At 39.8% G+C, this 25,486-nt stretch overlaps 1 protein-coding gene across 23 annotated transcripts in view; it reads left to right on the top strand.

Moving 5' to 3' along the window:
* Nucleotides 1-25,486, top strand: part of R3HDM2 (R3H domain containing 2) — a 163,113-nt gene that overhangs the window by 109,198 nt on the left and 28,429 nt on the right. For 10 of the 23 annotated variants that reach the window (XM_055328356.1, XM_055328354.1, XM_055328352.1 and 7 more), the window contains 10 exons: nucleotides 10,504-10,703; nucleotides 13,239-13,262; nucleotides 15,257-15,298; nucleotides 17,973-18,059; nucleotides 18,597-18,723; nucleotides 19,627-19,705; nucleotides 20,362-20,421; nucleotides 20,994-21,134; nucleotides 21,566-21,674; nucleotides 24,379-24,474. In XM_055328356.1, coding sequence (XP_055184331.1) covers nucleotides 10,539-10,703; nucleotides 13,239-13,262; nucleotides 15,257-15,298; nucleotides 17,973-18,059; nucleotides 18,597-18,723; nucleotides 19,627-19,705; nucleotides 20,362-20,421; nucleotides 20,994-21,134; nucleotides 21,566-21,674; nucleotides 24,379-24,474 — 930 coding nt within the window. In that variant the 5' untranslated portion in view covers nucleotides 10,504-10,538. The remainder of the gene's footprint in view (nucleotides 1-10,503; nucleotides 10,704-13,238; nucleotides 13,263-15,256; nucleotides 15,299-17,972; nucleotides 18,060-18,596; nucleotides 18,724-19,626; nucleotides 19,706-20,361; nucleotides 20,422-20,993; nucleotides 21,135-21,565; nucleotides 21,675-24,378; nucleotides 24,475-25,486) is intronic. The other 13 variants (XM_055328349.1, XM_055328340.1, XM_055328345.1 and 10 more) reach the window with 4 other exon arrangements.

The raw sequence follows: 25,486 nt of genomic DNA, 5'->3' as shown, positions 1-25,486 counted from the left end.
ATCTATAGTTTTCAATCCTAGTATCATCTCACAGTCCCAGATGGGGACTTAAATGCCTCTACATTTAAGCCAGCAGGAATTAAGAATAAATAAAGAAGGGCTACCCTCTTCCTCTAAGGCTACTTCATAGAAGTTGTATTTACTGCTTGCATTAATTTCGTACAGTTACCATAACAAATTACCACAGACTGGTTGGCTTAAACAACTGAAATCTATTTTCTCATTTCTAGAGGTTAGATATCCACAATCAAGGTATTGGTAGATTTGATTTCTCCAGAAGTCTTTCTCCTAGGCTTGCAAATGGCCACCTTCTTATATCATCACAGTTTTTCCTCTGCCCATGTATCTCTGATGTCTCTTCATGTGTCTAAATGTCCTCTTCTTCTTTTTTAAAAATATTTTATTTATTTATTTATTTGACAGAGAGCATAAGCATTGGGAGCCGCAGGCAGAGAGAGAGGGAGAAGCAGACTCCCCACAGAGCAGGGGAGCCCAATGTGGGGCTCAATCCCAGGACACTGGGATCATAACCTGAGCCGAAGACAGATGTTTAACAACTGAGCTACCCAGGTGCCCCTAAATTTCCTCTTCTTATAAAGGTATCAGTCAAATTAGATTACCCCCCACACACACACACTCATTTTAATTTCATCACCTCCTTAAAGACCCCCATCTCCAAATACATTCACATTCTGAGATATAAGGGGTTAGGACTTCAGCTTACAAATTTGAAGGGGGACACAGTTGAATTCATAACTCTATATGTCTCATGTACTAGAATTTAGTCACTTGATCATATTTAGCTACACTGGAGGTTGGAATATGTGTAGCTTTTTTCCAGGCAGCCATGTACCCAACTAAAAACCAGTAAATTTTTAAAAAGATTTTATTTATTTAATTGAGAGAGAGAGAGAGAATGCGCGTGTGTGAGCGGTGGGTAGAGGGAGAGGGAGGAGCAGGCTCCCTATTGAGCAGGGAGTCCACAAGGGCTCAATCCCAGGACCCTGGGATTATGACCTGAGCCAAAGGCAGATGCTTAAATAACTGAGCCACTCAGGCGCCCCCTAAAAACCAGTAGTCCTATTAAGAAAGAAGTAACCGGGGGGATCCCTGGGTGGCGCAGATGTTTAGCGCCTGCTTTTGGCCCAGGGCGCGATCCTGGAGACCCGGGACCAAGTCTCACGTCAGGCTCCCAATGCATGGAGCCTGTTTCTCCCTCTGCCTATGTCTCTGCCTCTCTCTCTCTCTCTGTGTGTGTGTGTGTTACTATCATAAATAAATAAAAAAAATTTAAAAAAAAGAAGTAATTGAGGATGCCTGGATGGCTCAGTGGTTGAGCATCTATCTGCCTTCCGCTCAGGGCATGATCCCAGTCCAGGGATCGAGTCTCGCATTGGGCTCCCTGCAAGGAGCCTGCTTTTCCCTCTGTTTATGTCTCTGCCTGTCTTCTCTGTGTCTCTCATGAATAAATAAAATAAAAAAGGAAGAGGTAATTGGATACCGTGGAGTAAATAACAGACTCTCCTTTGCGGCAGAAGCTTAAGGAATAATGATTCTTAAAGGTTTCCAGTTCCTTCATATGAAATTAGATTGTTCTTTTTTCATTTCCCTGGCCAATCTCACATTTCATTTTATATTTTGAAATATTCTTTTAATACTATATTATTGGCTTAGGTGTCCTCTCTACCTAACAAGCGGTGGCATTGATGTCTAAGGTCATCACAGTAGGGCAAGATAGACTTACCTGCATGCCATTTAAGTTAGTAATAGAAGGTATCCTGAGATGCTATGAACAGTAGGTAAGTTGTGATTTTTTTTATTTTCTTTGCCAGAATGTCTTTTCTGGATTCAGTTAGGAGCACTTTTGCCAGGGCGTGGGAGAAGACAGTGTGAACTTTCAAGGTCCTTTCCATCCCTAAGATTCTGTGATATTTTCTACATAGTGGCATTACTGTGATAACACTAAAGAAAATGGAAGCAGCAGAAGGAAAGGCACCCACCCACTGCTGCTCTTTGCTTGAAAGAGGAGGAAATTTGGTTTGTTCTGTTTTGCTCACAAAAGTAAAATGGGCATTTTTGGCCAAGAATGTAGAGAAGCTGAGAGAAACTATAATGAAGCCCAACGTTTCAGTCCATTGATCAAAAGTACCTGTAGTTCTCATTTCAGGGCAAATACAGGCATAACAGATATTAAACAAAGAGGGTATATGTCCAGCACATTTAGTCTTGTTTCTCTCTTTACCTTGCCTAAGGAATTGCTCTGGACATCAGTCAACTCCTGTGGCCTTCCTTATACACCAATGAATCCTTTTGCCTTTGTAGAGCAGAATGATTTTCTTAATACTTCCCTGATTTTGAAAATTGATACAGTTGTTGTTATTGTTATTTTTATTGGCCTAGTGAAACCTATGACAATTGATTCTTGAAGTCCTTAAAGGACTTAGTGACTCACATAACTTACACATTCTATAAGTACTTTACTCTCTATTCCCCCATATTCTGCTTTCTCTCTTTGAAGAAAATGGAGTATTGGGCCCATATCTCTTATTTATAACTCAGTAGGGTCTCCTGTCCCATCTGCCCAGGGGTGTTGAGCCTTTTACCTCTTCAGGCATGCAGTTATTGGTCTTTGTCCTTTTAGAATGGTAGTGGGAAGAACGTGGGATTTTGCAATCAAGAAGACCTGAGTTTGAATTCTGCCTCCTTACATATTGTATGGCCTTGAGCAATTCACTTAATATTTCTTACTGTTGGTTATTTTATTCAAAAATGGAAATAATATTTTATACCTTGAGAAGATCAAATAAGATACTCTCTGTAAACTATAAAAAATTTAAAGTTATGAGGGGTGACCCAGATTAAGGAGAAAGATGGGAGAATTTAGAAACCTAATTTGTGCCCCACCAACTCTCTCTAAAGAAAGGCCTCAGGTTTAGGCCCTTCTCATCCCACACTTCATGCCGCAGAACACTCTTGAAAGTCCACCTTGGGACATGTACAACTTTGGCTTTGGGATCAGACACAGCAGGTTGGAATCTTGCTCTTGCCCCTCATGTATTAACTTGGGAAAGTTATTTAATTCCTCCGAGCTTTAGTTTCTTCATTTGAAAAATGAATTTTGTTTGGATTAAATAAAGTAATGTGTAGGAACAATAAATCGGAGTCAAAGAAAGAATGTAGACTGGAATCAGACAACACCGGAGTTCTGGTCTGGTTCTGTTATTCAGTGGTGGTAAAGGTGATTAACTACTCTTGGTGGATGTGAGTTGAAGTGCAGAAAATACCAGGTTCATAATTGTCCTTAGGAAACATTAGTGCTTTTTCCTTTTCTCCTAACTCCGGTTAAAGAATGTAAAAATAGCCTTACCATGCATGAGCACAGACTTGTTTTGTTTTGTTTTTACCCTGCCATTTTAACTGTAAAGATGTTTTTGTCTCCATTGTCTTGACTCCTAAAAGCATTATGTGTTTGTGTGTATGTCTTTAAGTAACAGACAATAAAATACACAGATCTGAAGCATTCAGTTAATAAGTTTTGACAGTCGCATATACCCATGTAAACACAACCCCAAACAAGATAGAATATTTCCATCACTCTTGAAGGATCCCTTATACCAATATGTTACCACCAAATCCTAAGCAAGTGCTTCCTGATTTGAATCATTGTAGTTAAGTTTTGCCTGTCCTTTAACTTCATATAAGTAGAATTATGTATTTTTAAGGTAGTTCTGCTTTCTTTTACTTACCATAATAGTTTTGAGATCCATCCATGTTTTTGTGTATTTCAATACATATCCAACAAAGTCTCCTAGTCTCACTACTAATGATTAAATCACTTGTCCCTTCCCAAACCAGTCACAAAAAGGAAACAGTTGCCATAATTGGTATACCTAATTAAGGTCCACCTCCTAGGGCTCAGGAATAGGATCACGTTCCCTGATCATGTGTCTTCAGAAGAAGGCAAACACCAAAAGTTCATTCTTCCCCCCCACCCCACCCCCCGTAGCACCTTATTCTATGACCGTACAGCAATTTGTTGAGCTATTTTTCTGAGCCCCTAGATTTTAAACAGTTTTAAAAATATGAGTATCAATGGGGAATAATTTACTCGATATACAAATTGGCAGAGGACTGATGAGTTTACAAGAATTTTGCCACAGGGTAGGTCAGAATTTTTATTTTTTATTTTTATTTTTTTAAAAGATTTTATTTATTTATTCATGAGAGACAGAGAGAGAGAGAGACAGAGAGAGAGAGAGAGAGAGAGAGAGAGGCATAGACACAGGCAGAGGGAGAAGCAGGCTCCATGCCAGGAGCCCTATGTGGGACTTCATCCCGGGACCCAGGGTCACACGCCCTGAGCCAAAGGCAGATGCCTAACCGCTGAGCCACCCAGGTGTCTCTAGGTCAGGATTTTTAGCCTCTAGCTCTTGTCTTCTTGCTTACATTCTTTCTGCTTGGCCATGGATTAAAAGGGAGAAAATACCCTTCTGCCTCTGAGTGTCCCCTATATAGTATATTCTTTTTGGCCTAATGCCTAGAATGTTGTTTGTGAGTTGATGGAAAGATATATAATTTCACTGTACTCTGGAAGGTACTTACCTTGGCAGTCAAAAAATTTATGGGGAATATGCAGTATTCTCCCAGAAAAAAATTGCCAAATCTTGGCTCCTAATCATCCTCCCCTGTATCATCCTATTTCCTCATTCCCTCTTCTTGCCCCCCACTGTGACAGTCTCCTCTGTGCAGCTTTGAACCACTGAGTGTCCTCAGGAGACATTCTGCCTTAAAGTTGTGCTGTTTGCTTCGATGAAATGTACAATGTACACAAATAGGTTGTAGGGAAGCACATATCTTGGCTCTCCTGGGATATTAATGTCTTTATTCTAGTCGAGTTACATATGAAATAGTTCCTTTCTTCTTCTGATTGCCCCAAGCCCGTCATTTCCTCTCTATACCAAATAAACCAGGAAGAGTGGAAATTACTTCTCTGCTTTTAGCCCTTTTCTACTAGCTTTATTCTTGCTCCTTGAGACTTTGTTGTTGTTGTTGTTGTTAAATTGTCTTTGTCTTGTCCCTCATCTGGAACATTTGCTTTTTGCCTTGAAAAATTTGTTTCCAGGAATCTTTTGCCCCAAGAGAAAGGAAAGACTTCTACATAGAAATGCAGGACTGGAAATGGCCATAGTTAAAGGTTACTTTGTAGAACAAAAGAGAGCTTCAGCTCAAGAAATATGATTTTGAGCTCAGTATATGTTCCAGTGGATCTTGACTCTGAATAGTAACACTCTAACTTTTCATAACTAACTATTGTTAACTTGAGGATAGCTTCTTTTATCCTAGAAGCAAAATGGCAAGGGAGCAAAACCATGTGATTTGAAGACCTGACTTAAGCTGGGAGTGTTTAGAGAAAGAAGTAAAATACAGTTGTCTCCTGTAAGGGGCTGACATGGAAGTGAGATTAAGCTTATTCTTTATGAGTTGTACAGAGAACTAAACTGGGGCCAGTGGCAGGAAATAACAGGAAGGTAAATTTTGCCTCTTTATAATTTCCCACCAAAGAAAGTTTGTATCTGGAGAAGACTTCCCCTTCTCTAGAAGTATGCAAACAGGGTCAGAACAACCATTCTTCAGAGTTATTGATGATTCAAGAACCTGATTGAGGAGGACTGTGGATATAGAAGGATGAAGCTAAATGAGAAAGCTTCTGAGCCCCTTTCCAATTATGAGAGTCCATGATTCTTTTGTATCTTTGGTAGACTTTCCATTTTCTGCCTAGTCTTTGAACATCTGTCTCCTTAGTTAGTGGAAGTATTGCATAAATGTTAATAAAGCAAGTGCTAGAGCCATATTTCCTGGTTTTGAGTCCTGCTCTACCATGTAGCAGTGGTATGACCTTTACTTTACTTCTCTGTACCCCTGTTTACTTATCTATAAAATAGTGATGATAATAAAATTTGTATCAAATACGATTGATGTAAGATTAAATGAGATACATAAAACACTTTAGGATAGTGCCTAACATAGTGTGAGTACTCCAAAAATTTTACCTGATGATTATCGCATTTCTCTCTGTGTCAGTTATTTCTACTTATAAAGCTATGCCTGTCTGTCTGGTCCAGATAGTGCCACTTTTCACATACCCTTTCTGATTATCTCGATGCTTTTGGCTAGAAGAAATAGTAAACTCAACTCAGAATAGCTTAAATGATAATAAGATTTATGACCTCACGTATCAAGCACAGCTTGATCCTAACAGCTAGGATCCTCCTAGCTCTTCCACCATCCTCCATGAGTTGATAGAATATTGCAGTCCAGGCATCATCTGCAAGGAAGACTCTCTTCAGCAAAAAATAACAACCATTTTTTTCTCTAGTGGCTTTTTTTGTTTTTTGTTTTTTTTTTTAATAGAATGGATACCCTTTCTTTGAAGCCACTCCCTGGTAAAGTCCTCTCATTGTGAAGTCCTCATATTTCACTGGTGATGATTGAGTCACTTGTCCCCAAACCAGACACAAGAAGGAAACGAGCTACCACCATTTATCTAGCTAATTAAGATCCACCTTCTGGGATTCAGGGATAGGATCACTTTCCCTAATCATATGTCGTTAGAGGAAGGCAAACACCAAAAGAAAATCTGGGCTAGACTGGTATGTGTGTAAGAAAAGGTATGCTAGGGTACCTTTTCCTCTGCTCCCACATTTTCCTGGGAGTAAGAATTAGTTTATTTTATACAGCTCTTTAAGAGGCTGGTAGTCTCTTAAAGAGGAACTTTAAGAAATGGAAATGGCTTTCAAAATTCTTAAAAGGGGATGCATCATAAATCACTGTTTCGTGATGTTTCTAAGAATCTAAAGCTCAAGTTTTTCTGTTTCCCAGTGAATGAAGGAAACCTCATGTAGCTCCTTAAAACTGCAGTTGGAATATGTGACAATATTCCACAGATGGCTATTTTTTTTTATTTTTTTTTTTATTTATTTTTATGATAGTCACAGAGAGAGAGAGAGAGAGGCAGAGACACAGGCAGAGGGAGAAGCAGGCTCCATGCACCGGGAGCCCGACGTGGGATTCGATCCTGGGTCTCCAGGATCGCGCCCTGGGCCAAAGGCAAGCGCCAAACCGCTGCGCCACCCAGGGATCCCACCACAGATGGCTATTATGAAAAACCTTTTTTTGTTTGATTTTTCCCTTAGTGCTTTGGCTAGAAACTGTTCAGACACTGTATAGTTAGTCTAGGTATCCAGATAGTTGACCCTTTTCTGAGTTAGATGTATAGAGGAACTGCAAAGTTACCATTCTGATTTGAAGGAATATACCTATTTGGTAATTGAGACCTGGAAGAAGAAACACCCAGCTGCTTTATATTTTTCCATATCACCCTCCCCCCCCCCTTTTTAAAAAGATTTTATTTATTTATTCATGAGAGACAGAGGCAGAGACACAGGCAGAGGGAGAAGCAGGCTCCATACAGGGAGCCCAATGTGGGACTTGATCCTGGGACTCCAGGATCACACCCTGAGCAGAAGGCAGACGCTTAACCCCTGAGCCACCCAGGGATCCCACCCTCCCCCCTTTTTTTAATGAGATATAATTAACTATAGCTCTGTGTAAGTTTAAGGTGTATTACCTAATCACATACATGCATACTGAAAATGATTACCACAATAAGTTTAGTTAACATTTATATAGCTAAAAAGAAAAGGGTTTTCCTTGTGATTAGAACTTTTAGGATCTACTCTCTTAGCAACTTTCAAATATACCATACAGCAGTATTATTAACTGTAGTCATTGTGTTATACATTGTATCCCCAGTACTCACTTGTCTTCTAACTAGAAGCTGGTATCTTTTGACCACCTTTACCCAGTTTCCCCATTCTCCAACCCTCACAATTCTCTTTCTGACAGAGAAATCTGTTTGAGGCTATTTAAGCCTGAAAAAGAAAAATACTGAAGGTCTATTATATGGTAAAAGAAGTAAGCTTAATTTCTTATGACTTGAAAACAGATTTAGCATCAAGATTGAAACAGTGCATAGCTTATTATAGGGAGCAACTCTATAACAGTTAAGACTATTTAAGAAATAGTGAGATGATCCCTTGCCAGGAGTTTTCTAGGAGAGGCATTCAGGCCCCTCTCAGGAATTTACAGAAAGGAGTCCTAATGTGGGGAGACCGTTGGAGCAGGGGGAGGTGGCGGATTGCATGAAGGCACATTTTAAGAACCCTTCCAATTCTGATCTCTTGGTATTTCCCAGCTAAGAGATACGGACAAGGCATGTGCTGAGTTTTATTATACTCCAAGCTGAAGAGAATGGGTGCTTGATTTACCCATGGGAGAAAAAAATAAATAATATGTATATATGCAGTCTCCCATGTACAGCTTTATGATTCATAAAGCTCCATAGGTTATAACTCTTTTTATTGAATCCTCTAGGTACTACTAGATCCAGTTAATCAAGAAATAGAATATCAGCCATTTTCTCGTGTAGTCATTTTCTTCCAGTATTTGTCATCTTAAATTTAATTGTATGACTATGGTTGTATGAATTACTCTGGCCTTTTAAAGGGCCGTTATCTAGCCCTTTGAAAACTAAGTCTCTAAGCAGCTGTGCAAGAGTCACCACAAGGTGAACAAAGCAATAATCTTATAGACTAATTTATGCCAGGATGAGATTACCTGTGCTTCTTAAGGAGGCTTCAGGCTCTTATCACTTAAACTCATTTGAAGGAGGAAAGAATAGATGATGTGACAGGTTTTTTTGAATCATTGCTATTTGTTTTTTTGGCTCAGTTTCTAGGGCCACATGAAATAGATATGATGTCTGGGAGGGTTTCTAGTCTTATCTTTTTAAAGGAGGAAAAGAGAAAAGAGAAGTATTCAGGATTGAAGGACAATCTGTAATCTATGTAAGGAGAAACCTCTATAAACTTCTGTTTCTGAGTGTGTGCATGGATTTCCTGTGTTCACTTCATTACAGGATTTCCCAGGTAGCCATAGTAAGTGATCAAGAGCTGGCTACTCCTACAGTACAGAAGCTCTGCAACATTGGCAGGCAGTAGAGTGACTGAACCCAAATAGTGAATAACAAAGCAAAGATTCTCTCTTCCTTCAGAGAGAGACCCAGTCTTTCTGAAGCATAGCTGACTCTACCAAGTTCTCTTACTTTTTTAGTTTGCTTAAGATAAAGGAAACAAGAGTCTATAACCATCATCTGATTTTGCTGCCTTTTGGTGGCGGAGACACTTGAAGTTGGTAACATTGTGGTTTGTGGTAGCTGTGGCAGTTCTCCTTTGGGAAAGGAGAGTGGTTCTCTCTGGTAGTGAATAGAGCTTTATAATACGTTTTTCTTCTTTCTGGGAAGAGTCTAGTGCTCAAGCTGAAAATGTTAGCAAATTTCTGTAGGGAACAGGAGGGCAAATAAAGTACTAGGTGGACTCATACTAACTGCTTTAGAACTGGAGCTGGTGAATCTCCAGAATTATGCCCAGGAAAAGAATCCAGATAATGTATGGTGTAAAATTCTAGTGAATGTAGCCTAATCTGTAATGACAGAAAGCAGATCAGTAGTAGGCTGGGGATGGGGAGGGAAGGAAGAGCTTACGAAAGAGCAGGAGGAAACTTTTGAGGTGATGATTGTACTCACTATCTTGATTGTGATGATGGTTTCACAAGTATATGTGTATTTCATAATTCATCTAATTGTACATTTTAAATATATGCAATTTATTGTATATACGTTTTACCTCAATAAGCCTTTTAGTATTTTTTTATTTTTTTTTTAATATTTTATTTGGGGGGGGGGAGGTACCTGGGTGATTCAGTTGGTTGGGCCTCTGCATTTGGCTCTCAGATCATGATCCTGGAGTCCTGGAATCAAGTCCCACTTTGGCCTCCCCGCTCAGTGGGGAATCTGCTTTTACTTCTAACCCTCTCCCCTCTCGTGCTCTCTCACTCTCTCTCAAATAAGTAAATAAAATCTTTTTTTTAATTTTTATTTATTTATGATAGTCACACAGAGAGAGAGAGTGAGAGAGAGAGGCAGAGACACAGGCAGAGAGAGAAGCAGGCTCCATGCACCGGGAGCACGACGTGGGATTCGATCCCGGGTCTCCAGGATCGCGCCCTGGGTCAAAGGCAGGCGCCAAACCGCTGCGCCATCCAGGGATCCCAAGTAAATAAAATCTTAAAAAAAAAAAAAGAAATCTAAAAATATTTTATTTTTAAGTAATCTCTACACCCAACATGGGGCTTGAACTCCCAATCCCAGGATCAAGAGAGGTGCACTCCACCGACTGAACCAGCCAGGCGCCCCTACCTCAATAAAGCTTAAAAAAATAAATAAATAAAAAGGAAAGAAAGAAATTAATCCTGGGTCAGCATTTATCCAAGGACCCTTCTCTGGTTACAGGGTGGCTGCTGCAGACTAGATGTGAAATGCAAGTCTTGTGTGTATGTGAAGTATGGATAAATACCTCCTGTTTAATGCATTTGATGTTTCCTTAGGAGTCCATAGAGGCTACTGTATTATATTGAAGAAGATGTCTAACAGTAACACTACTCAAGAGACCCTGGAAATAATGAAAGAATCAGAAAAAAAACTGGTGGAAGAATCTGTAAACAGAAACAAGTTTATTTCTAAGACCGCAAGTAAGGAAGAAACTGAGAAAGAGAGTGAAGATACTGTTTTGCGTCAGGAGACACAGGTAAGGATTAGAAGTGCATCTTATGTACACTCATTATACCTGAATAGAAACATCATCGTAATTGGCATTGGGAGTCTGTAAGAAGCCAGTCGCTTGATTCACCCCAAAAACCCAATTTTCAGCTTTCGAGAACTGTCTCCTTTTTGTCAGAGTCCACAGTGAAGCCTAGAAGACTGTAATTTCCTAATCCACTCGGACCTGAGTTACACTGGTTCTTGCTACATTTTGGTAATTTTTAACTATCAAAAATTGAACTGTATACAAACACATATTTAACAAGTCATAATATAGCTCATACAATAAACTCATAAAACTATAGCTGCCTGGCTTTACACATAGTGTTAAATTCATATCCTGGTTGTGTTAAAGCAGTCGGCATTTTCTGGGTCAGAAATAATCTCTGAACTTGCCACTTGATAAGTGAGAGGAATTTCACTCTTTGGTTTCCATGTTGTTTTCCATCCAAATTCATAGTACAGTACAGATATGATGGCAGTAGGTGGCCAGCCGAGCTTCCTTTATGGCTCCTCTTTGGTACCCAGACAGCTCATACTCTGAGCCTCCTCTAGTTTACCTGTTTCAGTCCTTCTCTTCTCTGTGGTCACTGCTAGTTTCTTCTGTTACCCAGACCCAAATTACATAAATTCTTTCCTTCATGTCCAGGATTAGACTGGTCATTCTTAGGTGCTAAGGAGTTAAGACTAACAGTAGTAACTTAGTTTAAAAAGCAGTAGTGGCAACATTTTGAAGGATTTAGAAACTTGACACATAATTTCTCTTGATAACCCAATTCATCTAGGCTTTTTCTTCTTAAAAGATTAAAACAGCAACAACATAAAGGGACAAATTAAAATCAGACAGCTCTCTGAAATATTTTGTTCTCTGGCTGCCTGCTTTTCTACTGTCTTTCCTCTTACAGTTTGCTATTTCTCTCTCCTGGTTGTTTTTCTTTCCATTTTCTTTTGCATGTGAGTTGTCATTCCCTGCCCATCCTTCCAGGGTTTGTAGAGACAATCTGCCACTGTTCCAGCTATACTTCTAGCCTCCAGTGGTACCAATAATGAATTTTAAATCCTCAGGACAGATAAGTGATGAATGTTTAATTATGTGCTGTCATATTATACGGAAGATGATAATTAAATGAACTTTTGGGTCCACGTTAGTCTCAGGAGACTATTTGAAGTGGTGTTCTGAACTCCGTTGTGTGTACTCCTTGAAGATAAGCAGAAAAGAAAGGACGTGTATAGGTGTTACACACCTTATGGACACTCAGTTCAAGAGTGTCTTCCCCTGTGTATCGTATATACAAATAGGTCTTTGGGAAGGTTGGAAGGGGAACCTGCCTCCTCTGGCTTTTTTGCTGCTGCTAGAGCAGGGGGAGCTGCTGCTGCCATCTACTGGAGCTCCTGCTCCTTCTACATACATAGTCTTTAGTCTTGTCCCACCCTTCAGAAGCCCTCTCCTCTCCACTATTTCCCAACAGATCATGTGCCCCTTCAACAACACTAAAAATTCTACTCTTTCTCCTACCTCCCCCATCCCACTCCACTCAAACCCTAGAAGTCTCCCCAGGGATCTTACTGATGCTGTCAAGGGAGTGCCTGTTATGAATCGGAGCTGGAAAGTTTGCAGAAAGGGGACTTTCATTACTTGTACTATGTGAGACATATTCTTAGAATCAACAGTTGGAACTCAGAACATCTTTCACATGAAAACAGTGCTATAAAAGGCAGATTCTGAGATTCAGTTTAGAATGGCAAATTAACCCTGACCTACTGAACTTAGGTGGGTCCTTCAACCAACCAACTGGGTATGACTTCCTAGCTAGGCTTTCTGCCTTGAAACTTGTGATCCTTTTGAATTCATCTACCATACTGCTTTAGAAAGATGGACATGAAATAAAAATCTGATTATGTTCATTCTCTTCAAACTTTGTGTGTTTCATTGTCCTAGGCTAAGACCCAGATTTGTTAGCATGGAATATTGTGACCTAGTCCCTTGCCTGCCAGCCATCCACCCTTGGCATCCTCTGCTTCGGCATTATCTGATTTCTTGGTCCTTGTTATAAATAAGAGCTGAAAAGTTGGGGGAAGCATGCTTTTGTAAATGCTTTCTCTCCCTCGAGTGCCTTCCTTGGTACTTTTTCCTTGGCTTCCCTCAACCACTGAACCTCTCTTGCCAACATCTGCCTAATACCTATTTATCCTTCAAAACTCAGTTCAGATATATCTTTCTCCAGGAAGCTTTCCTTGACAACCTATTACAGGTCTACCCTGTGTAATTTTTCGATTAATGTCTATTTCTGTTTCCCCAGAACTATAAGCTCAATGAGGCCCAGGATTAGGTCAGTTTGGGCTCAGCATTGTATCTCTAAGGCCTGACACGATTCTTTGCAGACACTCAAAGAACAGGCACTATCTATGAATGTATGAATTTGTGAGTTGGCTTTGTGCTTCTATAGCACTGTGTGACTACCTCTGTAATGCATTTAACATACTGTATTATAATTGTCTATTTGTCTGTCTTCTCCAACAGGATTATGAGTCCCTTTTGGACAAGGTTTGTGTTTTTTATCTCTGTATCCTCCAGTAGTTAGCATGGTGCCTGGTACATATTAGATTTTCAATATGTGTTTGACTATTAAATGAAAACTATCCATTCTGGGAAGTAAGCAGATTCGTACATTGCTTGTAGAACTATAAATTGGTGTAACCTCTTTGAAGGGCAATTTGACAATACTTTATAAAATTTTTAAATGGACTATATATAGATGTGCTTTATTTGTAGATATATTCAATGATATGGTCATTGAAGTATTGTTTATACTAACAAAAGATCAGAAACATCCTAAATAGTGCAATTTAAGGGACTGGTAAAATATATTATAGTACAACTACAGAGTGGAATACCGTATTAGACATTAATAAAAATTATAGATCTTCTGTAGAATAATATTCATGAAAAAAGTATAAAGGCAAGCGCATAGAATATATGTCCATTTGGTTTTTAAAAAACCCTGTCTGTACATATGTACAATAAGCTTATATACGTAAAAAAAAATCTGTGAAAAGGGATGCCTGGGTGGCTCAGCAGTTGAGCATCTGCCTTTGGCTCAAGGCATGATCCCAGGTTCTGGGATCAAGTCCCACATTGGGCTCCCTGCAGGGAGACTGCTTCTCCCTCTGCCTGTGTCTCTGCCTCTCTCTCTGTGTCTGTGTCTCTCATAAATAAATAAGTAAAATCTTAAAAAAATATATCTGTGAAAAGATTCTAAGAAAGTCAGTACTACTTGATCCTCTAGGAAAGGACCTGGTAGCTAGGAGACAAATATGAAAGGGGACTTACTGTTTCATACCCCCATTCTACCTCCTGAATGTTTGTGCTCTGTGTATGTTACTACCTTTTTGAGAAAACAAAACAAAAAACAGTGACCAATACTGTTTCATATTTCCAGACTATGGCTCTTCCTTACTGTAACATCTCTTATATTGACCAGATCCCTCATCATTTCTTATTCTTTCCATCCACCTTCCCCCCGTTCTGCATTTTGCATTGTGGCAGTGTTGTTTGGTAACTAGTGAAGAGGACAAAGAAAAGAGAAATCCTCACCTACCCAGGACCCTGCTTGGTGTTCTGCCCCTGTCTTGTTTCCACTTCCCCACACATCAACTTCAGTTCTCTCCACACCCCAGTGGGCAGTGAATCCATTCCAGACATCTGATAAGCCCCAGATGCTTCCTTCCATACAAAACCCTATCCCACCTCTTCCCTAAAGCCCCTTTTTGACTTCTCAGCTGTTCAGAAGCCCTGTCAATGAATTAGTCATTTCTTCCCTCATCCTACCATGGGCCCTCATCGTTCATCTTCTTCAGCTTCTATTCACCTTACCCACTCTTTTTGCCCTCCCTTTGCTTGGAAGTCTTGTCCATATGTTCTCTGCTCCCTTGTTTTTATTGTGTCCCATACAAGCTATAAGAGCCACCACCAGAACTGGGAAAATCCTCATCTTCATGGAGGAAGGCAGTTGGCGAGAAGGGTCTTCATGCCATCAGCAGCCATAGAGACTTGTGCTTTGGGTCTCTCAAGTTAGAACTCTGAATGTGTTATCCCACACAGATGTTACCATAAGTGATACTTAAAGGCCATATTGCATGTCCATTATGGGTTAAATAGGATCCTGTGATCGTGTTTGGGTAAAAACACACTGTCATGCTCTGGTAGTGCCTTTCCAGAAGCCACCTAATCAGGAGAGGATTCTGTGGCTTATCCAAAAGTAATTTTTATTGTTCTGTGAAGTAGGCCAACCAGTCAGTGTCTTCCTATTTATTTTCTTCATGGTAAGTGGTGGTTTGTATGTAAGTAGCCTGTGTACCTTTCGTGTCACAGTCCTGGAGTTGTAGCAAAGGGAAGACAACCACACCAAGTGAGTCTCATCATAGTTTAGCTATTGTAATGGTTTTATAATTCGGGCTTTTTCTTTGTAAACTTGTATCGTTTTTAACCTAAATGTTGCTTTTCTACATGTTTAATATTTTCTAATCCCATTCTAACAGAGGCGGACGTCCAACCATGGTCATGCCAGGAAAAGAGCCAAGGTGAGAGCCCTTTCTGTATACAGTAGTCCCCCCCGCCCCCATCTGAGGTTTTGCTTTCCGCAGTTTCACTCACTCCTAGTCAACCACAGTCTAGGAGCAGAAGATCCTCCTTTTGACATATCATCAGGTCAGTAGTAGCCTAACGCTCCATCACAATGCCTGTATCATTCACCTGATTTCACCCCATCACAAAGGCATTTTATCATCTCACGTCATCCCAAGAAGAAGAGTGAATACAATGCAATAAGATATTTTGAGAGAGAGAGACCACATTTATACATATTTTATTACAGTATATTATAATTGTTCTATTTCATTGTTGTTGTTACTGTTGTTAGTCTCTTACTGTGCCTAATTTAGAAATTAAGCTTTATCTTGGTTATGTATGTGTAGGAAAAAACATAGTATGTATAGGGTTTGGTACTATCCATAGTTTCAGGTGTGGCATCCACTGGGGGTGCTGAAAGGAACCTCATCTAATTTATTTGAATTGTATACAAGCAAAAATTTTCTGCCTGTACTTTATACTCTAATTATGAATGTACATACACGCACACATTTCCTATTGAAAGGTTTGGCTGTATTTTTCTCCCATTATCTCTAGTTCAGTCAGAGTCTATTTATGATACCCAGCCAGACCTTTTCACAAAGCCTGAGCAAATTGGTACTGGTTCTGCTGTAAACCAGTGTCTCTGTTCATTCCTGCTTTCTCTAAGAGTACTATATGAATGTAGTCTTTTCCTCCAAACTTTTTTCCCATTTATCCTTTAGCAGTTTATCCTTCATAAATCCTGCCCCATTAATAGAAATGACTCAACACTTTTGGACATCCTAAAAATAAAGCCTATTTTGGTGGTAGTGGGGTTACTTTTTAGGTTGGGGCAGGGAGGAGGATTTTGTTTTTAATCATTTTATGATAAAATTAGTACATCACAGATTATTTTAAGCAGTGTTATCAGGGAGGACTATATGTGGTAATGTGTGATGGCTTTTTTTTTAAGATTTTATTTATTTATTCATGACACACACACACACACACACACACACACACACACACATAGAGTGGGGTGGGGGGTGGCAGAGACACAGACAGAGGGAGAAGCAGGCTCCATGCAGGGAGCCCGACATGGGACTCGATCCCGGGTCTCCAGGATCACACCCCAGACCAAAGGCAGGCGCTAAACCACTGATCCACCCAGCCTTCCCCGGCTTTTTAATTTTAGTCAGTAAAAAAATTTTTTTGAAAGATTCTATTTGTTCATGAGAGACACAAGAGAGAGAGGCAGAGACACGGGCAGACGGAGAAACAGGCTCCATGCAGGGAACCTGATCCCACAACCCAGAGATTACTACCTGAGCTGAAGGCAGACACACAACCACTGAGCTACCCAGGCGCCTGAATAGTAAAATTGTAAACCTTTCTTGCAGTGAGAATTGTCACCAGAGTAATAATTAAGGGTGTCTACCCCATTCCCCCCTAAAAGACAATGGCAGAATTTGGGAGTGGCTCAGCCAGTATGTGTTTTGGATCTGAAGACCACAACATCAGAATACATGGACTTGCTGACATGGCCTGATCCCCAGTGACGGGCTTGATGTTAAGTTCACAACAGAGAGTGTTCACTTCTCCCTCACTTCTACCCAAACTTTTTGAGATAAGTAAGACAGTTTTTGTGTGTGTTTTACAGATGAAGGAATTTGGAATTATAGAGATAGAGTGAATTTGACAGGATATTCACTAGTAAGTGGCAGAGCTTGGCAGGAAGTCAGTTCTTCAGACTTGCAAGTTCTTTTTCATTATACTGCACAACCATGAACACACATGCCATGTTTTGTGCTGTTGTATTCACCACAATCCTTGATTTTATTATAAGAACTCTTAGAAAATGTTTATAGGTAGAATTCTAATGAGTCACTCTATAATTTTTGGCTTTGAGGATCCCTAGGAAAGCAATGATTTGCAAAGTGGATTTCAGATTCTTTTGGTATTCTCCAGCCTGCAAAAGTAAACCAACTGTATTAACTTCTTACCACATTAAATCCCAAATGTTAGGAAGTTTTCTGTCTTTCTCTTTACTCTTTTCTTAGATACTTTTTTCCATACCCTTGCCACACTTAGAGTCATTTAGCATTTATTGTCTACTGCATTCTAGGTACTATTTGTGATAAATATGTTTATATACTTTATGTCACATAATTCATAAGTCATCCTTTAAGTGTTCTTATCCCCATTTTATTGGGAAAAAAACAGAGACCCAGAGAAGTCAGGGTATTTACCCAAGGTCTCTTCTAGCTCATAAGCATAAAAGCAGTAGTTTAAGATAGGACTTCTGGCTCCTAAATCCAATGTCTACTAAGCTCTACTACTGTGTATTTTCAGTAAACTTCTAGGTCTGAAATTGGAGCCTGGGCTAGAAAAAAAGGGGGGAGGGCTAAGTGAAGTGGTTTTCCTATCATCTGTTCAAAGTAGTCATTTTTTTTAAATATGTTTACTAATGTAAGTAGGGAAATTATCTTTGAAGTAAATCAGGAACTGGTGAGTAAGTCCTCTTTGGGGGGAAAAAAACCCTACTTAATGGAATCAGCAACTAACAGAGCCAAAAGGAATACCCTTCATTCAGTGAAAAGCTTCTGAATGTTCACCAAGGGAACATATATATTTGGGTTTTTTTAGTCTAATTCCAAGCTGAAGTTGGTGCGCAGCCTGGCAGTGTGTGAGGAGTCCTCTGCCCCATTTGCTGATGGACCACTAGAAACCCAGGTAGGTCCTTTATAAGAGTAGTAACTTTTGAGTTTGGCAGTTAGTTGTTTGGTAAAAACTGTAGTACCACAACCACAGCGTCAACATTAGACTTGGAAATCAGGGTAGAAGGAACTTCAAAACAAGTGGTTGCAGTAAAGTAGGACATGAGTGAGAGAGTGAAGTATAGGTCTTCACACCTGGACCACCCGGGATGATGCAGACAAGGAGATCCCAGGGTTGAATCTTGTTTTTCCACCCACACTTTCCCTCTGGCGGTTAGAAGCATTTCCATCCAGTTCCTATTGCCAAGAACAGCCAGTGTAACTTGAGCTGTCCATATAGTGGTTGTGATTGTTGGCAGAAAAGGCTTGGCCTTCTGCCCCTTTCATAAAACAAAAGCTTAAACAATTTAATTAACAAAATACTCTTTTCTGTAAGAGAATACTGCCACCCAAGATTTTCCTTCTTTGAGATTTTAAGGGAGAGTAAAATCTTATGGGAGAATTAAAATCCTTTTTTCCCGTTTGATTGTATTCCTCTTTTTCCTTATCCAAGGATATAATTCAGTTGCACATCAGCTGCCCTTCTGACAAGGAGGAAGAAAAATCCACAAAGGATGTCTCTGAAAAGGAAGATAAGGACAAAAACAAAGAAAAGGTCCCAAGGAAGATGCTTTCTAGAGGTAAGAACTTCCCCTGCCTCTCATATATCCTAGTGTCTGGCTCTGCAGTACCCTTTCCTTCCACCTTGGAGCCTGGCACCTGCTAAGCTTACTGGCTCAACAGTTCCTAGTGTTCTGCTGACTTCATGGTTGCGTGGGGAGGTGCCTAACTAGGTTACTTTCTTTGCCGCTTTAGCTAACCCTGCCTTAGGGGCTCACATACTGCAGAGAGCTACTCCGTTAACATTTGGCACTACCTATAAGAGGACATTGTAGTTAATTCTGATTTTATTTCTGCTGTGAAATAAGTCGTGACATGAATCATCACTAGTAGCAGATCATCCATATACTATATTTTGGTTTTGGAATGCTTGGAGTGATTTTTTTTTTTAAATCACACTTGCATCTAATTATTAAGCTCTCTTTGGTTTTACACCCTTGGGCTGGTAGCAAAAAGACCTGGTCCATAAAAATGATAGTTGGGAGGAAAAAGACAACTTTGGGATTAAGATTTTATGAATAAATAATAAATAATCAACATTTGAATCTGTTTGCTGAGATTCTGGAAAATTGAGTCCTAACTGCTCTTACCTGGAATTTATTTTCCTTAACTTGAATAAAATCTGCTTTGTTTTGGTCAGGACATTCAGCAAATATTTAATTATGGTAAGGTAGTTCTCTCAGTGTGATACTGCTGTAGCACTATGACCCAGATTCTACCTTCTATCACTGTCATGGGGAATCTAGCAGGGGGAAGAGGCCTGGCAAATCAAGCGTCATTCTGGTTTTTAAGCTAAAAGCCCTGAAGTTTGATTTTATTTTCCTGTTATCTCTCCTGATTGGGTTGTGGGCTTCTGCTTGGGATTAGATTTCATGCAAGGCAGTTTCATTTATTTTAAATTTCTTTTGTTGTGGTGGTTCTAGACTCCAGCCAAGAATATACAGACTCCACTGGAATAGACCTACATGAATTTCTTGTAAATACACTGAAAAAGAACCCAAGGTAAAAACATTATTTGATGGAAGGGGGATAGTAGGGCCTAGCAGGATACCTAAGAGGAAAAGTAGCTTCTCAGGATTTTTCCATTATTCAAATCTATGATGCCCACCCCCCACCACCGTTCCCCCTAGTATAGTTTTCTATTCTGTGAGGGATTCAGAGAATCCTTGTGTTGAGGTGTCTGCTTTCAGAAGAAGTGAGAAAAATTCTGTGGAAGGAGAATGCAGAGACAACGAAAAATGAAGGCTTGGGAGTACCATTTAAAAGCACAGAAGGAAAAATAATTGATGTGTATATAAGCTAAATCATAATTGTTTTAAAATTGTATAAATAACCAGATGGAATATAGACTACTGATTAGACTTATAAATATAAAGTATGTGTTTAAATTAATATGGCTGCCAGCGGAATTAAGTTTCTGATAAGGAAAACAAAGTACATGATTAGGAGGATCTGCAAAATGTATACTTGATTGTTTTTCTTTTTTAAAGTAATATAATACAGGCCACTGAGTCTTGGCAGCCTCTGCATTTTTGTCTGCTATTGGGGTTTGGATCTGTCCCTCCCTTCAGCTTCTGTTAGTGTGCAGGTTTCAATGCTTTCAATGTCTATGGGAGGGCTGCTTTTTGTTTTGTTTTGTTTTAATCTTTTTTAAACAGGGACAGAATGATGCTGCTAAAATTAGAACAGGAGATTCTGGAATTTATTAATGACAACAAGTAAGTTACTTGAATGAAATACACGTTTAGAGGTGGGAGGGGGCACTGAAAAGAAATTCAGGTAGTATTTTAGGATATTCCTCTTTCATCTCTCCCTTAAAGTCTGAATTTTGAAGTAATTACTCACTATGAACTAAAAGGAATTGGGGAGAAGTAACCAAGATGTATTCAAAGAGTGTATGTGTGAAAATCAAGTGAAGTTTTTAAGTTACTGCATAAACTTGAGTTGAAAAGAACTGATTATCTTTTCAGCAGCTAGCCCTTGTCCTATATTTATTCTTAAATGTCTCCCCTTTTTCTCTGTAGAATATCATCCAGGTGGGGGAAACCTAGAGCTTAAGGAATAGTCTTAAATGAGGGTAGTGGATCAGAGTGATCTATAAAATGCTGTAGATGAAGAAACTGAGAGAACCTTTTTGGGTTCCCATTTGAGTAAGGATCTATCTTCCTTATAATATGTCTGTTTCTCCTAAGAGATTCTCCACTTAAGACCTTTGTAAGAAAAATCACAATTGGCTATTATTGCTGTTGTTTGTCCTTATTTCACTTTTTTCTCCCTGGTTTCTCTTAAGTAACCAGTTCAAGAAGTTCCCTCAGATGACCTCATATCACCGGATGCTATTACACCGGGTAGCTGCCTATTTTGGGATGGACCACAATGTTGATCAAACTGGAAAAGCTGTCATCATCAACAAAACCAGTAACACAAGAATGTAAGGGAGGAAACCACAGATTGGAAGACTTCCCTGGGATAGTCTATGGGGTAGAAGAGAAAGGTGTAGGATCAAGATGTCTCCGTGGGGAGGGTTATATTATTGATTCCTACTCTTCATGAGGAGTGGAAGATAGATTCTAGAGGCACTGGTGTTTTGTGAAGACTGGCCCTTAGCCTCTCTTCACCTTTAGTGATGGGAAATGTATAACTGTAGAGGAAGATGAATAGACCTTGAGGATTGCATTGTGACTTTTTGGATGCCTGACTTCAGAAATCCCCTGAGAGGGAGTTGTGGAATTTAAGAGTTTTAAATTTATTTTAAATAAATAAATATTTATTAAATTTATTTAGTTTTAAAACTAGCAGTTTTGCTTTCTAACAAAAGTGTCTTTTTCCTTCCTTCCTTCTACATTTCTCTCCCAATCCCAGCCCTGAACAGAGATTCTCAGAACACATAAAGGATGAGAAGAATACAGAATTTCAACAGAGATTCATTCTCAAGAGAGATGATGCCAGTATGGACCGAGATGATAACCAGGTGAAGAATGGAAAGGGGTGGGCGTATAGAGAGAGATTGCAGTAAGAGAAACTGGGAGGGGAGAAGAATTTTTGTGGGATAAAGAAAACTCAAAATATCTTAGTATGGAAAAATGTATTGAGTTATACTGAGTTGGCTTTGGCTTCATGTTGAGGACTGACTACACTTATTGAACTGAATGCCACCCTCTTAGCCCCAGAGAGACATGGTGCTGAGTTTTGCTGGGTTTTCTCATTTGGCCTAGAACTCCCTGGTTCTGCCACTGACTTCTAACTCTATGTCATTTTGGGACAGACAGCAGTCCCTCCCTGCTTCAGCCTTGATTCAGCTGATGGCTTCATTCTTTTTTTCTTTAATAGTTAGGAATTTCTTTGGGAACCACCAAAAGCTACTTTGTCCCACTTCTATCTTATCCTAGCTCAGGGCTAGCCTTGGACTGGCAAAGTTGTAATGTAATTTACCCACTTATAAAGATGTTTCTGATCCCTTTCTGCAAATTCCTTATTCTTTTCCCAACTCCTTCCACTAAGGTGAGTGAGTTAATTTAACATTTGATGCTGGGAATCAGGCAGTATCCCCTTTTTAATCTTTTCCTGTGGGAATAAGAGGTGAACAGTGCTCCACTCCCTCACACTGGGCCTGGCTGCTGCCCTGACTTCTAGCCTGCCCTTCAGGTAGTAAGTTTTTGTTTAGGGATTAGTTTTCCCAGCCACATACAGGGTTTAGATCCAGCCAGCTTCTGCTTGACCTCCAAAAGAGGTTAGGTGGAGAACCAGGATTAAAGTTTGAAAAGCATGGTCGGGTAGAGCCAATATGAATCTTGCTAATTAATGATAACTATAATATCTTACCTCCAGAGTAAAAATTAACTTTCTTGGGATATTGTATTGTTTTGAGACCAGGACTTTTCCTGCTTGCTACTTGAGTATTTGAGGGAGTCCTTTTGAGAAAAATGCTATTATCTTTTGTGGACAAATACACTGGGTCTGATTGAAAACAATGAAACATACAAAAAGACAAAAATTAAAAAACAAGAAAGAGCCTTTCCATCCTGATGCCCTTCTCTCCATTTTCCCAAAACCCTTTTTCTGTGGATCAGGAATAATTCAGGCCTAGAGACACATTGGGGCAGAGTAGAATCTGTCCTTACAAACTTTTCATCTCTCAGCTTCAGGCTTGATCCATATAGGATAGGCTTCATGCATTTTTCTGTCTATAATACTAGTAATGAATACAGTAATTGTTATTTCTGTTGAGTGTTTTCCCTGAACTAGACTCTGTTCTAAACACATTGTGTGCATTATCTCTTTTAATCGTCTCCACAACCCAGTGTCGATAGGGTTATTAGCTCCACTTTAAATATAAGAAAACTGAGGCTAAGGGATGTTATTTGCCTGAAATAACATTACTCAGAAGTAGAGAGTGGAGATCTACCTTGACCTCAAAGCCCATTATGCTCTTTCTATATTCTATGACTGGTTCACCAGTGCTTGGGGCACTTGAGGTCCTACATCTTCTTGGAATGGGATTTATCAAAGGACATTGAGTATGATTTAGGTTCTTAAGGTTAGTGAGGTAAATCAAGAGCTAATACTCCTCAAGTTATGCCTACCTCTGGTGAAGATCAGGAAGATCGGCCTAGAGTAGCAGCCTACTTGGTTGCTTCATCTGAAGCTTTCAGAGCCTCTGGATTGAAGGTCAGAAAATTTTATACCTGATGACATTCATTTGATGGGCTGTCTCCCTCAGAGCATCTTGCCTTCAAGAGCAGTATGGAAAAGGACACTTTGTGCACCCTACCTGGGACAGTGCTCACAACTCCCGGGCCAAGAGAGAAAAACAATGATGGAGAGTTGGGCAGTAGGCTAGACAGAGGTGGTGATCTGCCCAGCCATCCCTAATCACCTCTCCGCACTTGTCAGAGAATGTAAGGTTCTCTATCCAGCATTTCCTTCTTTTCCCTTTCTATCACTCTTTCTCTCCTCCTTCTATCATACCTTATTTGTCTCTTCCTTTCCCTGTCCATCCTTTTTCCTGTTCTTTTCTCCTTTTCTTTCTCTTCTCCTCTTTATGTTGCTCTGTTCTCTTCTCTATTTCTGTAATTTCTATCTTTTTCCCTCCCTCCAGTGGCTATAGTTAAGATAAGAAAAAGTGTTTAAGCTTTGAAGTTAGCTTCACTTGGATTTCATTCCCAAGGCCCTCTTCGCTGAGCTGTGTGTGACTTGGGTCTTCAGGCCATGACATTAGTGAGTAAAAAAGGGATAATATCAGGTGCTAGTTCTGAAAAACTCTTCTCTACATTCAGCTCTGCTAAGTACTTGTTTCTTCTCCCTCTCTAGCTTCCTCCTATCCCTTTCTTTCCCTCCAAAGCAATGTTGTTTATTCCCTGGGCTATTCTCTTGATCTTTAGTATTTGATTACTATAAGGAAGAAACCCAATCCTTATAAATAGTTGTTGCTCTTGACACTCTGGGTGGGGGTGGGGAGATGAAGAGGTTCCAATCATCCAGAAAACCTGATCTCCCAAACTGCATGGTCAGATGTACCCAGTGAAACCTGTCCAACACTGGAAATTTTTATTTCTTTTTTTTTCCATTTTTTTGATGGCAACTATAAACTCTCCCGGTTTCTCTTCCTTGCTGGTGTGCAGTGAGCTTGCAGTACGAGGAGAACTTAACTAGCTTAATTCTGCTCATCGATCTAGATCAGAGTTCCATTGCAGGATGGAAGGAGGAGCAAGTCAATAGAAGAGAGAGAGGAGGAATATCAAAGGGTCCGAGAGAGAATATTTGCCCGAGAGGTAAGTGTAGCTTCTGAGAGTTGTCAGCCCATAGCTTTTAGCTCTTAATCTTTGGAACTGTGATTGGAATGAACCCTCCATAAATGTTTTGTTGTTGTCTTTTTTTTTTTAACCAATATCAGCCAGCCCCAGTTTGGTCTCTCAAATTAAATGTGGCTTACTAGGAAGCTACAGATTTTTATTTGTATTATTTTCAATACAATTACTGTATGGCATACAAAGAGAACAAATGGAATGGCTGAATTTGGTAGAGATATGATTAGACTGAAAATAGAAATGGTTTTGGCAGGGTTTATGCAAGGGCCCTGACTCTTGTCTGTCAGTCCCTTCTCCCGCTTACCCTCTTTCACTTCCACTATCCATTTTAGGCATCTTTGCTTCTAAGTGGAAGACTTAGTGTCCACACAGCCTATATACATCCATCTTGTTTGGCCAGCCTCGTTTTTAGGATATGTTGATGATGATTAGAGCACAGATCTAGCATCCATTCTCTGAGCTCCACATTCCACATGCACAGAGGGTACCACTTACTATTCCCTCCAATCTGTATCTGAATAGGAAGTCTCTTTCTTCCTATATTTCCTACCTTGCTTCATAGAATAAGATGGACTCTGTGGGCCAAAAGGCAACATGATCATTTTAGGCAATTTTATTCTTAAGAATTGTGGGCCATATTAAATATACTTGGTACCCCTGTATTTGGTGGCCTTTGCCTACAAGACTGAAGAGAAGAATAGCAGAAATTCAGGAAAGGCTGTAGACAAGCAAGAGAGGAACAGATCTCTGGAAAATGTAGGATTCAGATAGCACTATCTTACAGTAGAGTTAGCAAACAAAGGAGGAAAAGCCAGCCTCCCTGTAGTCAAAAGATGGCCAGTTCTAATCAGTATACTTTGATGAACACTACACTCCTCTCATTTCTCAGCTCTTCCCTCTGTCAGCAAGACCCCTCCCCCCAAATTATCTTTCCATCATCACCTAGCTCAGAAAAATGTTATCTCTGAGTTTAAGA

This window comes from Nyctereutes procyonoides, unplaced genomic scaffold (assembly GCF_905146905.1).
Source record: "Nyctereutes procyonoides isolate TBG_1078 unplaced genomic scaffold, NYPRO_anot_genome, whole genome shotgun sequence".
Lineage (NCBI taxonomy): Eukaryota > Metazoa > Chordata > Mammalia > Carnivora > Canidae > Nyctereutes > Nyctereutes procyonoides.
Note: the sequence above shows the minus strand (reverse complement) of the source record. Positions and strands in the feature narration are given on the sequence as shown.